This window comes from Miniopterus natalensis, chromosome 15, assembly GCF_054644295.1.
Source record: "Miniopterus natalensis isolate mMinNat1 chromosome 15, mMinNat1.hap1, whole genome shotgun sequence".
Classification (NCBI taxonomy): Eukaryota; Metazoa; Chordata; class Mammalia; order Chiroptera; family Miniopteridae; genus Miniopterus; species Miniopterus natalensis.
The window spans coordinates 2,939,935-2,952,779 of NC_142095.1; the positions used below are offsets into that span (position 1 = coordinate 2,939,935).

The 12,845-nt window shown below is 59.3% G+C and overlaps 1 protein-coding gene across 10 annotated transcripts in view; it reads left to right on the forward strand.

Annotated features, from left to right (window-relative positions):
- Window positions 1-12,845, forward strand: part of CACNA2D2 (calcium voltage-gated channel auxiliary subunit alpha2delta 2) — a 110,691-nt gene that overhangs the window by 53,515 nt on the left and 44,331 nt on the right. For all 10 annotated transcript variants that reach the window (XM_087824696.1, XM_087824699.1, XM_087824697.1 and 7 more), the window contains exon 3: window positions 2,141-2,257. In XM_087824696.1, the coding sequence (XP_087680822.1) occupies window positions 2,141-2,257 (117 nt within the window). The remainder of the gene's footprint in view (window positions 1-2,140; window positions 2,258-12,845) is intronic.

Sequence of the window (12,845 nt, forward strand, 5' to 3'; positions counted from 1 at the left end):
CAGCCTGGGAAGTGGGGACTGCTGTCCTCCCATTTAGTGCATTGAACAGGTTCAGAAATGGGGTGGCTCTTGGCAGATTCCCCGCTTTCAAGCCCTTGCACCATCTGTTAGGTGTGACCCTGCCACCTGGAGACCCACTCCCTGGCATCCCCCTAGCCCATTCACTGTGCCAGGCTGCAAGGGACACCCTGGACCCGGCAGAGAGGGACTCCTGGGCTCCCTGAGGAGAGTTGTCAGCAGCCACACAGTCTAGCCTCAGGTCTGGGGCTGCCGCTGCTATGGACAGCCCCAAATAGGGGCACCTGGGAACGACCTTGACGCGGGCATCAGGTGTGAGAAGTTCATCCCATGCCCTGAGCAGCCAGGCAGCTGCGCCCCCTGCTGGCACAAGTGGACTTGGGTGCACTCAGCCAAGGCTTCATTCAGCCAGTGTGACTGAGACTGTGCCCCCGCCCCCCCAGGGTGCAGTCCAAGGTCGGGGAACCGGTATATTTCTAATGTCCTGAAACCTGGACAGGAGGGCTCAGGGAAGATGGGGGACCTGGCTTTGCCACTCATGTGTCCTTGATCTGTCCTCTCCTGTTTCTGAGCCTGTTTCCCCAGCAGTGGGCACCTGGCTCCAGGCTTCCTGCATTTCCCAGAGACTCCCGGGCTCTGACCCCCTCCTTCACCTCTGCCTCCACCTGGGGACCTCCGTCCTGAGGCAGGGCCCAGGGCGCCTGGGGAACAGCCAGGCCTGGTATCCACTTCGGGCCTCCATCGTTCCTGGCTGTGCACCCAGGCCCCGCAACTCGCTCTCTAATCGCCACTGCTCTGTGGGAAGGAGCAACTTCACCACAAATTATTTTGTTCTAGAAGGACAAAAAGAAAAGAGAAGCCGGCGGGATGGGGGCGGGAGGAGGCGATTGCAGCTTTAACCCTTGGACTGCCAGGTGCTGGGTGGGTGCGGGCTCTGGAGCACCCAGTCCCCCACCTCCTCCCCCTCAGACGCCCGAGGCCCTGTCTCCCCTCATCTCTGTCACTCTCCCGACCTTATCTCTCTTGCCCGTCTGTCTCTCATCAGCTGCCGATCCCACCTCCTTATCGCCTCTCGTCACCTCCTCTCTCTCTCTCCGCATTCCTTCTCTTCTGCACAGCCCCATGGCACAGCCTGGTGGCCGGAGCTCAGTCATGGTGGCGCAGACCCGCTGGGGTCACCTGGATGGACACATGGACCCATCAGGCTCAGGCGCACACAGGGTTGTACAGTGCATACACACGTGCGTGCACACACTCCCCCAAGACTCCAGCCACGAACAGAAACGCCCACAGATCTGCTTCTCACATACGAGCCCCCAGGCTCTGTGCTTCTAGAGGCTCTAACCCCAGCCCGCCCTCAACGCGCAGGCTTGGGCGCAGACTGATGTGTGTTGAGCCATAACACACGCTCACTCATGCAGACTCAGACTGTCAGATTCACACCCCCACTTGCGTGTGTACACAGGCCCGCCCCCCAAGGCGGAGAGAGTGGCGGATTCGTTCCCCCATGTACCTCTCCTTCCCTGGTCCCTGCTCCCATATTCTGTGCCCTGAATGACAGAAGATCCCCTGGAGGCACCCAGAGCTCCGGCTACAGTTTCTGCAAATGCCCTGGGGCAGCGCCAGCACAAAGGGGTGTGGATGCCTGAGCCCGTGTGGAGGGGTGGCTGTGAGTGTAATGCACGTGGGGGCGTATAGGTGTGTGTGCACGTGTGAGCATGAGAGCATCTTTGCGTTGGTGTGTGGTGTGCTGTGTGCGCTTATTGGCCCACCCGCCACACGCCCTGCCTCCTATCCAGCCCATGCTTCCCCCTCTGCTGCCCTCAGCCACTCTGAGCTAGTCAGGGGTTGCTGCTTGTGGCCCCTGGGGGAGGAACCCTGAGTTCCAGAGAAGGCAGCGACAACCCCACCCTCCCAATCACAGCCGATGCCAGCTGCGGAGCTGGCCCTTTTCCTCTGCCTCCCAGCATCTGCCCCCCACGCTGCTGGCTTGAACCCCCAGTGGGTGGGGGACAGAGAGCAGGGGTGGGGGTGAGGACTGTGCTGTGCACAGAGGACGTGAAGGGCCGTGGCATGGGCCTGTGTGACCCTCTGGCCTCACCCTGGCTCTGTTTCCTTCCAGATCTACAAGGACAACCGGAATCTGTTTGAGGTGCAGGAAAACGAGCCTCAGAAGCTGGTGGAGAAGGTGGCCGGGGATATCGAGAGCCTGCTAGACAGGAAGGTGCAGGCCCTGAAGGTAGGTGTGAGTGTCAGGACTGAGGGAGGACCTGGCCCTGCACTGTGAGGGTTGTGTCCTAACCTCCCAAGAGCACGGCCCTCCTGGCCTCTCAGTGCAGGCTGGGCCATCACTGGCAGGGCTGTGCCCATGTGGACTATGGTGGCTGTGGCAGGAGCAGGATGGTTTGATCTGGAGTGGCCTGCATGAGGGGTGACCAGGGGTCTCGGGGACCCTGTGTGGGTATGGTGGTGGGGCCCAGGCAGAGTCCACCTCTCCCTCCTATTGGGCCTGGGATCCTCCCATCCTCCGCTTTGTCAGTGTGCCCTGGGCGACACCTGGCCAGGACGCTGACCTGTTGGTGGCTGGGGGTGGGCTGCTGGCTCTGATGGGGAGGGAGTGTGAAGGGAACCTGAAAGCCCCACAGAGAGACCTGTGGCCATGTGATGCCGGGGACCGGAGCCTCTGCTCTGCCCATGACTTTGAATGTTCCTCTGCCTCCCTCCGGGCCCCTGTCTCCTCTCCATACTCAGAGAGGTTGCACCTGTCATCTCTAAGGCACAGTGTCTCTGTGGGGTGAGAACCTGCTGGGCCGCCCGGACCTGCTGTACAGAGCTGGCCAAGCCCGGGGACAGCAGCTGGAGGGGCTTCTGGAGCTGCGGGGTGCTTTGGGCAGGTTATACAGTAAATGAGGGAGGGGCCAAGTGGCCCCCAGATCAGAGGCACAACTGCAGCTGCCCCCACCTGTGTCAAAGGGACAAGTCCAATAGAAAGGAGGAAAGTACAGCCCCGGCCGGTGTGTGCAGTGGCTAGAGCATCAGCCCCCGCCCCAAAGGGTCACGGGTTTGATTCCCTTTCAAGGGCGCACACCTGGGCTGCAGGTTTGATTCCCAGCCCTAGTTGGGGCGCGTGTGGGAGGCAAGCGATCTATGTGTCTCTCTCACATCGAAGTTTCTTTCTCCCCACCCCTCCTCCCTTCCACTCTCCCTGAAAAAATTCAATGGAAAAAATATCCTCGGGTGAGAATTAACACTCAAAAAGGAAGTACTGTACTGACACACAGACAATGGGCAATGGGCATGAACTCGAAAACATTATACTAAGTGAAAGAGGCCAGTCACAAAAGACCACCTATCGTGTGATCCCATTTCTGTGAAATGTCCAGAATAGGCAAATCCATAGGCACAGAAAGTGCATTAGTGGGTGCCTAGGGCTGGCAGGGAGGGGATAGGGAGTGTCTGCTAATGGGTATAGGGTTTCTTTCTGGGGCAATGAAAACATTCTAAAATTAGAGTGTGGTCATGGTTGCACAACTCTGAATATGCTAAAAAACCACTTGTATTCTGTACGTGGGTGAATTTTACGGTATGTGAATTATATATCAGTAAAGCTGTTTAAAAAAAAAAAAATACAAACACATGAGCAAGCCCACCGGCGCCACGCCCAAGCTCAGGCCAGGGTCCTGGCAGGGTCAAGTCAGGACAGCCACCCAGCCTAAACCCCCACCACATCCAGGCCCGGGAGAGATCCAGGAGCCCTTTCCCCAAAGCTGGGCCCTGCTGCCCACCTAGGGCCCCCTGCCTGTCCCTGTGTGACCTAGATCATGGAATAGGGGGAGCCTCCCACCCGCTATGAGCCCAGAGGACCCTGTCCCTGCACCACATGCCAAATTCTGCCCCAAGAGGCAGGGCAGGTGTGAGTCTCCTTCCCACTACCTCTGCAGCCCAGCCCATGGCCTGGTGCTCAGTGCAGCAAACACACATTACTCTCAGTGGAAGGGTGATAGGAAAAGACACTCCCTGATCGGGCGCTCACCATGTGCTGAGTCTGTCACGTCCTTGTCACAGCAAGCACGTGAGGGACGCCCACTTCACAGAGGGGACACTGAGCCTCAGAGGTGCCATGCAGAGCAAGGATTTAGCAGAGCCAGGATGTGGCAGAGCCAGGATTTGAATCCTGGTCAGTAGGACCCTAAGCCAGGCCTTCGACTCCCCACATAATCCCCGAGGTGAGCATGGAGCCCACAGCCCTCCCTTCCCAGCACTCTCCTGGCCAGTGAAGTCCCCCTGCTGCAGCACCTCCTGGCTCCTGAGTCCCCCATTAGTGAATGGAGGGAGGACCATGAAGCAATGACCTTTCTGAAAGAGGAACTGGGTGTCAAGTCCCAGCTGGAAGGACAGGAGAGTCCTTATCTGGGTCCAGCTCTGCTTCCAATCTGCTATATGAAGTAGGCATCTCCCTCCCCTTCCTGGGACTCAACAGCGTGGGTCCTGCCTCAAAGGCCCACCACCTCCTGGTGGTAGGTGCTCCTAGAGAGGTCCCTTCCATGTGTCCGAAGCTGAGAAGCTGAGGCTCCAGCAGGTTTCCCAGACCTGTGGCTGCTGGTTGCTTCAAAGCCCTGACCTGGCTGCTCCCACCTGACTCCTGGCCCCATAACCCGCCCCTCGCAGCTTGGAGAAGCTTGTTACAAACATCTGATTGAACCTGATTAGATGAGACAATGAACTCCCATCCTGCATTGCTCAGTTCCCTCTTTGCAAGACCCAAATTAAAATTCCAGACCAGGGCAAGAGGATTTAAATTGGATTACTGGATGGGGTCTGGGGAGAGAGGAACAATGGAATGTGGCTGGGGGGGGGGGCAGACCCCCAACATCCCTTCCTCCCTTCATATGCACTTAGGCTGCAAACAAACATGGGAAAGGAGAAAGGGGCAAGACTTTGATTAAAAGCACATTAAAACATAATTAAGACCAAAGCTCATCCTGAAAAATTAAGACCGAGGTGATGGGGACAGGAGCCATGATGCCCAGGCCCCAGCCCAGACCCACTGCCTCAGACTCTGTGGGGTGGAGCTGGGCTCCACAGACGATTCTGTGTAGATTCAGAGCTCGGGACATTCTCCTGAAATGGCAGAAATAATTCCTTCCGTGATCACTGGCCTCTGTCTGAGTGCCTGCCACGTGCCAGCCAAAGATGAGCTGGAACATGCCAGGTTGCTCCACACCCTCCCTACTCCTCTTATTCCCATTTTACATGGGAGGAAGCTGAGCCCAGAGTGTTAAGCCATTGGCCCAGGTCTTCCAGCAAAAGCAAGCATTAAATCCAGGCAGCTGGGCTCCAGACCCCCCACACTACCCCCCAACTCTGTGCAACCACCAGTGGCCACATGACATTTGCTGTCCACAGGGGGATGGGGTTCTGCTCTCTTCTGATGGGCTCGCTCTGTGATGACCTGGTGACCTTGGGCAAGTCCCTGCCCCCGCAGTTCCTTCCTTGGGCAGTGGCGATGACACTGAGCCCCCCTCCCAGCCCGGCCCCCACAAGGCCCAGGTGGATGGGACGGGGGGTGCTGCCGAGGTTCTGGTACTGGGGGCTCCAGTGGGCAGTGTTCCCACCATCAGTGGCCTCTCTGGGGAGCGAGCATCATTTAAAGAGTAAAATTAAAAACCCTTCTGCATGCAGCCGCCCTGCTTTTGCTGCTAATGGCCACTTAACCCAATTAAACGGATGCATTGTTGGCAGTGTGACCAGGTCTGTTCAGGAACTGGGCTCTGGGCTGGGTGCTCAGAGGAGCAGGAGGAGTGAGCCGGGGGCCAGGGCTGTGGGGCAGACGGCGCCCCTGTCAGGAAGCAGAACAGCCGGCCTGCCTCCCGGTCCCTCGCCGCTCTTTCTCCGGCGTCACCTAACACAGGCGTCGCCGTGTCGGTATTGTTGACATTGGAGCAGGCAGTTCTGTGTTGTGGGGGCTGCTCTGTGCAGCATCCCATTAGGTGTCACTTCTGTGCCACTCCCCAGTTGTAACAGCCCAAAATGTCTCCGAATATTGCCAGATGTTCCCCCTGGTTGAGAACCACTGGTCTGATGCAACAGAGAGGTGCTGACGGAATGGGGCAGCTCCTTCAGTCAAGGGGTAATAGTGAGCTTAGGGCTGCCTGGAGGGGGCAGCAAGGATTGGGGGGGAAGTTCAGAACTGGGTCCGCCGATGCTTCATTGATGGGGGCCACGGGGTCACCTGCTGCCAAGGCTTGGCCCAGAGTGGGAGCCTCCTAAACGTCAAGCCGAGGCCGAGGCTCCGGGTTCTCCCTCTGAAAGGCGCCGCGGTGGTGGACAGACCGGCGGGAAGGGGGGGTCTGCAGCGCCCCTGCCTCCGCCCGCCGCCTCCGGGCAGCTGAAAGGTGTGCGCAGGACTGGCGGTGGCTCCCGCTTCCCTCCGTTACGAACATTAAGAGATCTTGACCCTTCCACTTTCCCGCTCTCGAAAGAAGGCGCACACGCGTGGAGCCAATTAGGCACTTGTGTGGGCGCCGGGGCCGCGCAGCCGTTTCTCCCTGATTGCGGCGTTTGTGGCTGATCATTCCCGCCTCACCCAAACAGTGCGGCTGCCCCTGGCGAGGTGCCACTGTCACCCAGAGGAGCCGACTGGGGCCCCCAGGAAGGGGGGCGCGAGGGAGGGGAGCGCTGGATTAGCGAACGGACATCTGAGAGTGCCTATGGCGTGGGAGCCCTTGGGACCACAGCCTACAGAGGGGCCAGCAAGCAAACGAGGGAGGGGACTTGGGGGGGGCGAGCGCTCAGGAGAGACCCGGCAGCGTGGGTGCTAGAGCGGCACCACCCCAGAAAGGGGTCAGGGGGGCTCCTTGGAGGAGGTGGCCGGCATGGGTGCAGGAAGGAAGGGGAACTGCGGTCCACTCCCCATACACCCGAGGGTCCTGAGAACCAGCGTGAGTCTTGGGCAGACGTGCTGCTCCAGCCACTGGGGACGAGTGTGGAGGACAGCCTCCCCAGGTGGCAAGAACCCAGAGACCCCTAGAAGGCCTCTGGTTGAGCTGGCAGGGCAGGGAGCTGGCCTCCCAGGGAAGGAAGAGGGAGACAGTGCAGGTGAGGTGTGGTCATGCGTTGGGTGTGGTTGTGTTTAGGGGCGCAGTGTGGGGCGCTGGTGTGGGGTGTGATATAAGCGTGGCTAGGCCATGGTGGGGGGGGCCGAAGCACAGCTTTCCCCCCTCTTCACCCGCCCGCCGGAGCTCGTGGTGCTCAGACAAGGGCCTGCTCTGCCTGTCAGGCCTTGGGAAAGGCTGAGCTGTGGTTTGGGGCTGGACTTCTCTGGGATTCCCCCTGTGGGACAGATGTCTCTCCTGGCTCCTCCTCCAAGCTGCAGGGGCCTCAAGAGGGGTCAGAGGAGCTGTGACGGTTCCTGAGCTTCCACTGGCTAAAGGAAGGGACTGGGGGCTTGGGGTACAACGTCCCGGAGGCCCACAGAGCCTGGTGGGTCAGGTCAGCCTTACACCCACCCACCCCACTGCTGAGTTCTCCCCAGCAGCTGCAGGTCAGGGAAAGGGCTGAATACGGCCGCGTGTCAGGCCAGGAAGCTCAGCATCCTGCTTGCCCTGACCAGCATCACCCACCTCCTGTGGGGACATCTTGGCTGAAGTGCCCCAGGCCCAGGTCTCACCCCTAGAGGAGGTATCTGAGCCTCTCCTGCCCGGTGGTTCTGCTCACGATGCCAGGTGCATCCCCTGGGGTTGGCATTCAGTCTCCAGCAAACCTCTCCACTGCCCCCAGCCTGGCCCTAGGTATGGAGCCAGCCTCCACTCACTGTGAGGCAGAATTCCCATTTTACATGTGAGGAAACAGAGGCTCCGAGAAAATGCCAGCCCCAGCCCCTGCCTGGCGGAGACTGTCACAGTTCCCCTGCTCACCCTGTGTGCCCACCCCTCCCAGAACTCCCAGGAAGTGGGAGAAAACGGAGCATGCTGGCTGGGACAAAGGAAGCCTGGGTGGCAGTCTGCCAGGAGAGGGCAGAGCACAGGCAAGGTTCTAGGGGCAAGACCTTAATTGGGGAGCACTGGGGAACACTGGAGAGGGTGGCTGGGTTGAAGAGGGCCACCAATGCAAGCTGGGAGCCATAGCCCTGAGTTCCCTTTTTAATACCCCTGCACCCTGCCCCCCACAGGAGGGGGAATCTAGGGCATGGGGGTGGCGTCAGTCAAATGGAGAAACCTAACGCTGAGCCCGAAGGGGACACACTGGACTCCACTCCCCAGAGAAGCCTGTACTGAGGGAGGCTGCTCTGCTGCTTTTGTCTACTTCCTGGGGGTTCGAGCCAGCAGTGTGGGGGGCAGATGCTGGGAGGCAGAGGAAAAGGGCCTGCAAGTGCCACAGGGACAAACCAGTCTAATTTAGGATCAGAGAAGTGAGAAATTTAATTGAATGTTAATAGCGTCTGGCCCTTTGTTCTGAAATCCTTGTGCAGGAGGGCTGGGGGAGGGTGGGGTATATCTAAGGTAGGGCAAGCCAATGGCCTGGTGACCAGACTTCTTCAAGGAAACAGACAACAAGCTATGGGGTCCCACTGTGCAGAGCAGGTGACATGGGAGGGGCAAGTCTAAGAAGACAGCCTGGAGGAGGTGGTATTTGAGCTAGCCTTGGAAGGCGAGTGGAATTTCCAAAGGCGGAGAAAGGAAAGAAGGAAGGCACCAGGCCTAAGCCTGGAAGTGACCGTGAGCAGAAGGGACCCACGACAGGTGGACAGGTGCAGCCTGTATGTCACTGTTTCCACCAGATGGGAGAGGGGATGGCGAGGAGACAAAGATGGGGGGGGGGGGCCCAGAGCTTACCACCTGAGTTTTGGGGTGGTAGCCGCACTTCTGTAAGCCTTGATCCTTTGTAGTGCAGGCAGCCCTGGGGAGCAGCCAGTCACCTTTCTCACCCCATTTTCAGTGAACAATGCCTCCGCTGTAGCCACAGGCATTTGGGGGTGCTGGTGGGAGGCCACAGTACCATAGACCCAGCCTTGGTGGTGGGGCCATCAGGGTAGTGAGAAGGGACAGCCTCATGGATCCCTCAGCTGCCTTCTCCAGGCCCACACCTGAAGGCTGGTCAGCCCTAGGTGACCTGATCGCCTCAGACAGGGGCCCCCAAGGTTTTCCTGGAGGAGGCCATTGACCCTGGCTCTTCATGGGATGCCAGGTGCCTCAGGCACCCTTTCCTTCCTTCAGACTCTGTTTCCTGAGTGCCAAGCGCCTGGTGTGTGTAAGCCCTGTACTAGGTGACCAAGTACAGGGAATGGGCATAGACCTGTGGGGCTCTTCCCTCGAGGAGTGCAGTCTGCTCAAGGTGACAGTGAGGTGACCCACGCCACAGCGTGGAGCCAGGGTGGTAAGCCCATAGATATTGACCAGGTGGGGGGCAGTGCTCAAGATTTATCCAGGCCGAGGAGAGTAAGCGAGGGAGAGGATCCAAGGCAGAGGGCACAGGAAAGGCCAGAGGTAGAGAGAGTGCGGGAGTGTCAGCCTGCGTGTCTGCACACGCAGGTGGTGATGCGGGTCTCACCCGCTGGCCTGGCTCTGCAGCGCATGTGCGCAGGTGTGCTGTGGAGTGGGGCCTGAGGCAGAGGGGGCAGGGGCCGTGCCCCATGCCGATGCTTTCCTTGAAGCTAGCTGAGACCTCGCCTAGTGACCACAGTCCTGCCAGGTCTGACCTTGTGCTGCCCCCAGAAAGAACCTCTGGCCATGCACGAGTCCCTCTCAGAAAGATGCAACATGGCACATGGTGCTCGTGACCAGGCTCAAAGTAAGAAGATGGCCAAGAATCGGGGCCTCACCCACTGCTATGCTGCAGCCCCCGCTCTGCACTGGGGAAATCTCACATTCTCTGGGCCTCAGTTTCCCTACCTGTACCATAGGAACAAGCATAGCCTCACAGACCTGTCATCAGAGGTCATGCCCAGGCCTTGGAGGCACCGAGTCAGGAAGGGATGCTCACAGGGGATCACAGGGGATGGACCCCATGGACAAGACTGCCCTGTGCCCCTGGGGCTCCACCCAGCATGTGGGCCAACTCTGGGCTGTTAGGACCTCACACCAGCCCTCCCCCCTCTGGATACCTTGCCAAGGGCCCGTCCCCGGCTCCCACCTCTGTGAGCCACGCTGTCCAGGCTGCCGGATGCTTCCTGCCTCGTGGCACAGGCAGCAGGCTGGCGCTTGGGAGGCTGGTCACGGCCGTTGGGCCCTTTATTCCAGCCCTGCTGTGTTTGCCCACTCTGTGCCTTGGCGAATGGGAATTGCGGCCTGTTTGCTGTGTCAACACCAGCTGGAACCCAGTTATCAAGATAGCTGAGGGTGTTGGGCCCCATCCGCCAGTCGCCGGGGCCAGCCCCTCCCTAGGCAGTGGGAGTGGGTAGGCAAGTGAGCAGCTCCCAACCTGTGACCCACCCATTCACCTACAGGACTGCCAGGCCTGGGATGGGCAGGTGTCTGGAACCAGGGCAGCCCCAGGCAGGGAGCAGGACTCAAGAGGGTCCATCCAGCAGTCTCCACTTGGCACAGCTCCAGGAACTTCCTGGCAGAAGCGGCTTCAGGCCTGTGAAGGTTATGTTTGGGGCTCCCCCACCCCCTGTGCAGAATCCCTTTAACTCCCCAGTCTCAGCCCAGACCTCTCCCCCACTTTGTTCAGTCATTGGATCCAGCAGTCCCAGGAGAGGAGGCCTGAGTGGTCAGGCAGGTGGACAGATGGGCAGATGGGCAGTGAGATGGGGTTGGGACAGTGGATCAGAGTTCCAGGGAGAACTCCAGGGGGCCTGGACCAGGTGAGCTGACATCCATGTGTGAGCTGTGCAGGCATGGGCCAGGGGGTGAGGGAGCCACAGCCCTGGGGAGGGCACAATGGGCAACTTTGGCTGTTGGCTGGTGCGGAGGGATGGCTGTCAGACACAGACAGGGAACAGAGGCCCAGAGAAGGGGAGCGACTTGCCCAGAGCCTGGAGAAAACCCAGGCCCGCACCTTTAGCCAAGGCTGTTCCACCACTTGGGGACCAGGGCAGTTGGCCACATGGTAGAGCTGGGCCTCTAAACCCTATTTACTTCTGGAATGAGACTCCTACCCACTTCATCAGTAGGTTTTCCAGAAATGAGCCTTTGAGGGTTACTCACCTAGGAGACAGAGGCCACAGGGCATGGACCGGGCAATTGGATCAAGGGGCAGAAGGCCAAGTATGGTCTCAGCTCCAGCACCGATATATCAGCTGCATGGCCTTGCCTGGTAATATCTTTTCCCTGAATCTCAGTTTCCCTGTCTGTAAAGTGGAACAATAGGAGTTCACCTGGCAGGATTGCCAAGTTAATGTCATGGCCACAGCTCCACTGTCTTCTCTCTCCTCTATTCATGTGCAGGACCCCCCCTGCCGCAAGTGTGAGCCCCAACCCCAAGACACAAGCTCCCAGGGAAGAGGGGGAGGGGAGGAGTGCATGAGAGTGTGGGTGTCCTTTCTTCTCCGGGGCACACAGTTGCATGTATATGAGCACACATGCTCCTTTCCCTGAGATTTTGACTCCCACATGGCCCAGGACTGAGCTGTGTGACCCAACTGAGTGAGGGGGTCGCTGTCCCCACATCCCATGGCCCGGGCCAAAGCGCTGGGCTCCGCAGTCTCTCAGCGGTGACACTGACCTTTCCCCACCACCCGCGTGAACGCCTAGGCCTCCTTTTATCAAATATTCTTCAGCTAATCTCGTCTCCCTGTGTGACTGCCATGTAATTAGCTCATTTTGCAAAATACTGCATCTGTCATATTTCCTCTGGTTTTTTCCCTTTCCCAGGAAAAAGTAGGAGGGGATGGAGCGGAGGAAGATTCCTGGGGGACCACCTCACAGGTCTGCTCTGGCCGCACCCCCTGCACATGGGGCCTCCCCCCTGCACCCGTACACGCACACACCCCAGGCCCAGGGCCTCCTGAGCAGCTGGAGATCGGTGGGCAGGCCTGAGGGTGGCAGGAGGAAATGGTGCCTGCCTGCCTGAGTCCTGTCCCAGGAGCTCCTCTGCACACCTGCGAGTACCCCGTGGCTACTGAGCATGATGGGCCGAGCCTGTAGCCAGGGGCGCATCGAACTCGGTTCATAGGAATCCCAAGGACCTTCATTACCATGTATCTGCCCACTTCTACCCACTGGACAGGTCCCGCAGTGGGTGGGCTGCCCCAAGCAGCCACGCTCACCCACCCATCCGCCTCAAACAGGGTCCGGTCCAGCGGTAAGGTGAGGACAGTGGACTGTGGGCAGGGCACAGGTGGAGCTCCAGCACGGGGCACCAGGCCTCATCTTCCTCCCTGGAAGCAGGAGGTGGTGCCAGGCAGAGGGAGCCGCGCTGCTGAGCACCCTGCCCCACCTCTCCACCCATTCCCCAGATGGAAAAGCAGAGGCTGCCAGTCCTCATCTGCACAGAGAGCCTTCCAAGGCTCAGGTCTGCCGCAGCCGTGGACCCCAAGTGGCTGGAAGGACTGGACTCGGAGCCTTCAGCAGGCGCGCCCTACTTTCCCTCCCTGCAACTATCCTCACTGTCTCCCCACCTTCTCTTGCTCCAACTCCCTTGAGATGTGAATTCTCTTAAACTTTTAATTAAAAACATTCTCCTTTCTTCCTGTAAGGTTTGCTTCCCTTAGAAGGAGAGCTAGGAGGCAGGGGGGCAGCGGGCAAGGAGTGGAGGTCAGGCCTTCTTGGATCTCCACGGGGTCCCAGGGGAACTAGGGCTTGGCTCCCCCCCCCCATGTCACACTCTCCAGCCTCCTGGCTCTGCATGGAGGAGGCATTGCTGAGGGCCCCAACCCTGGGTGTCAC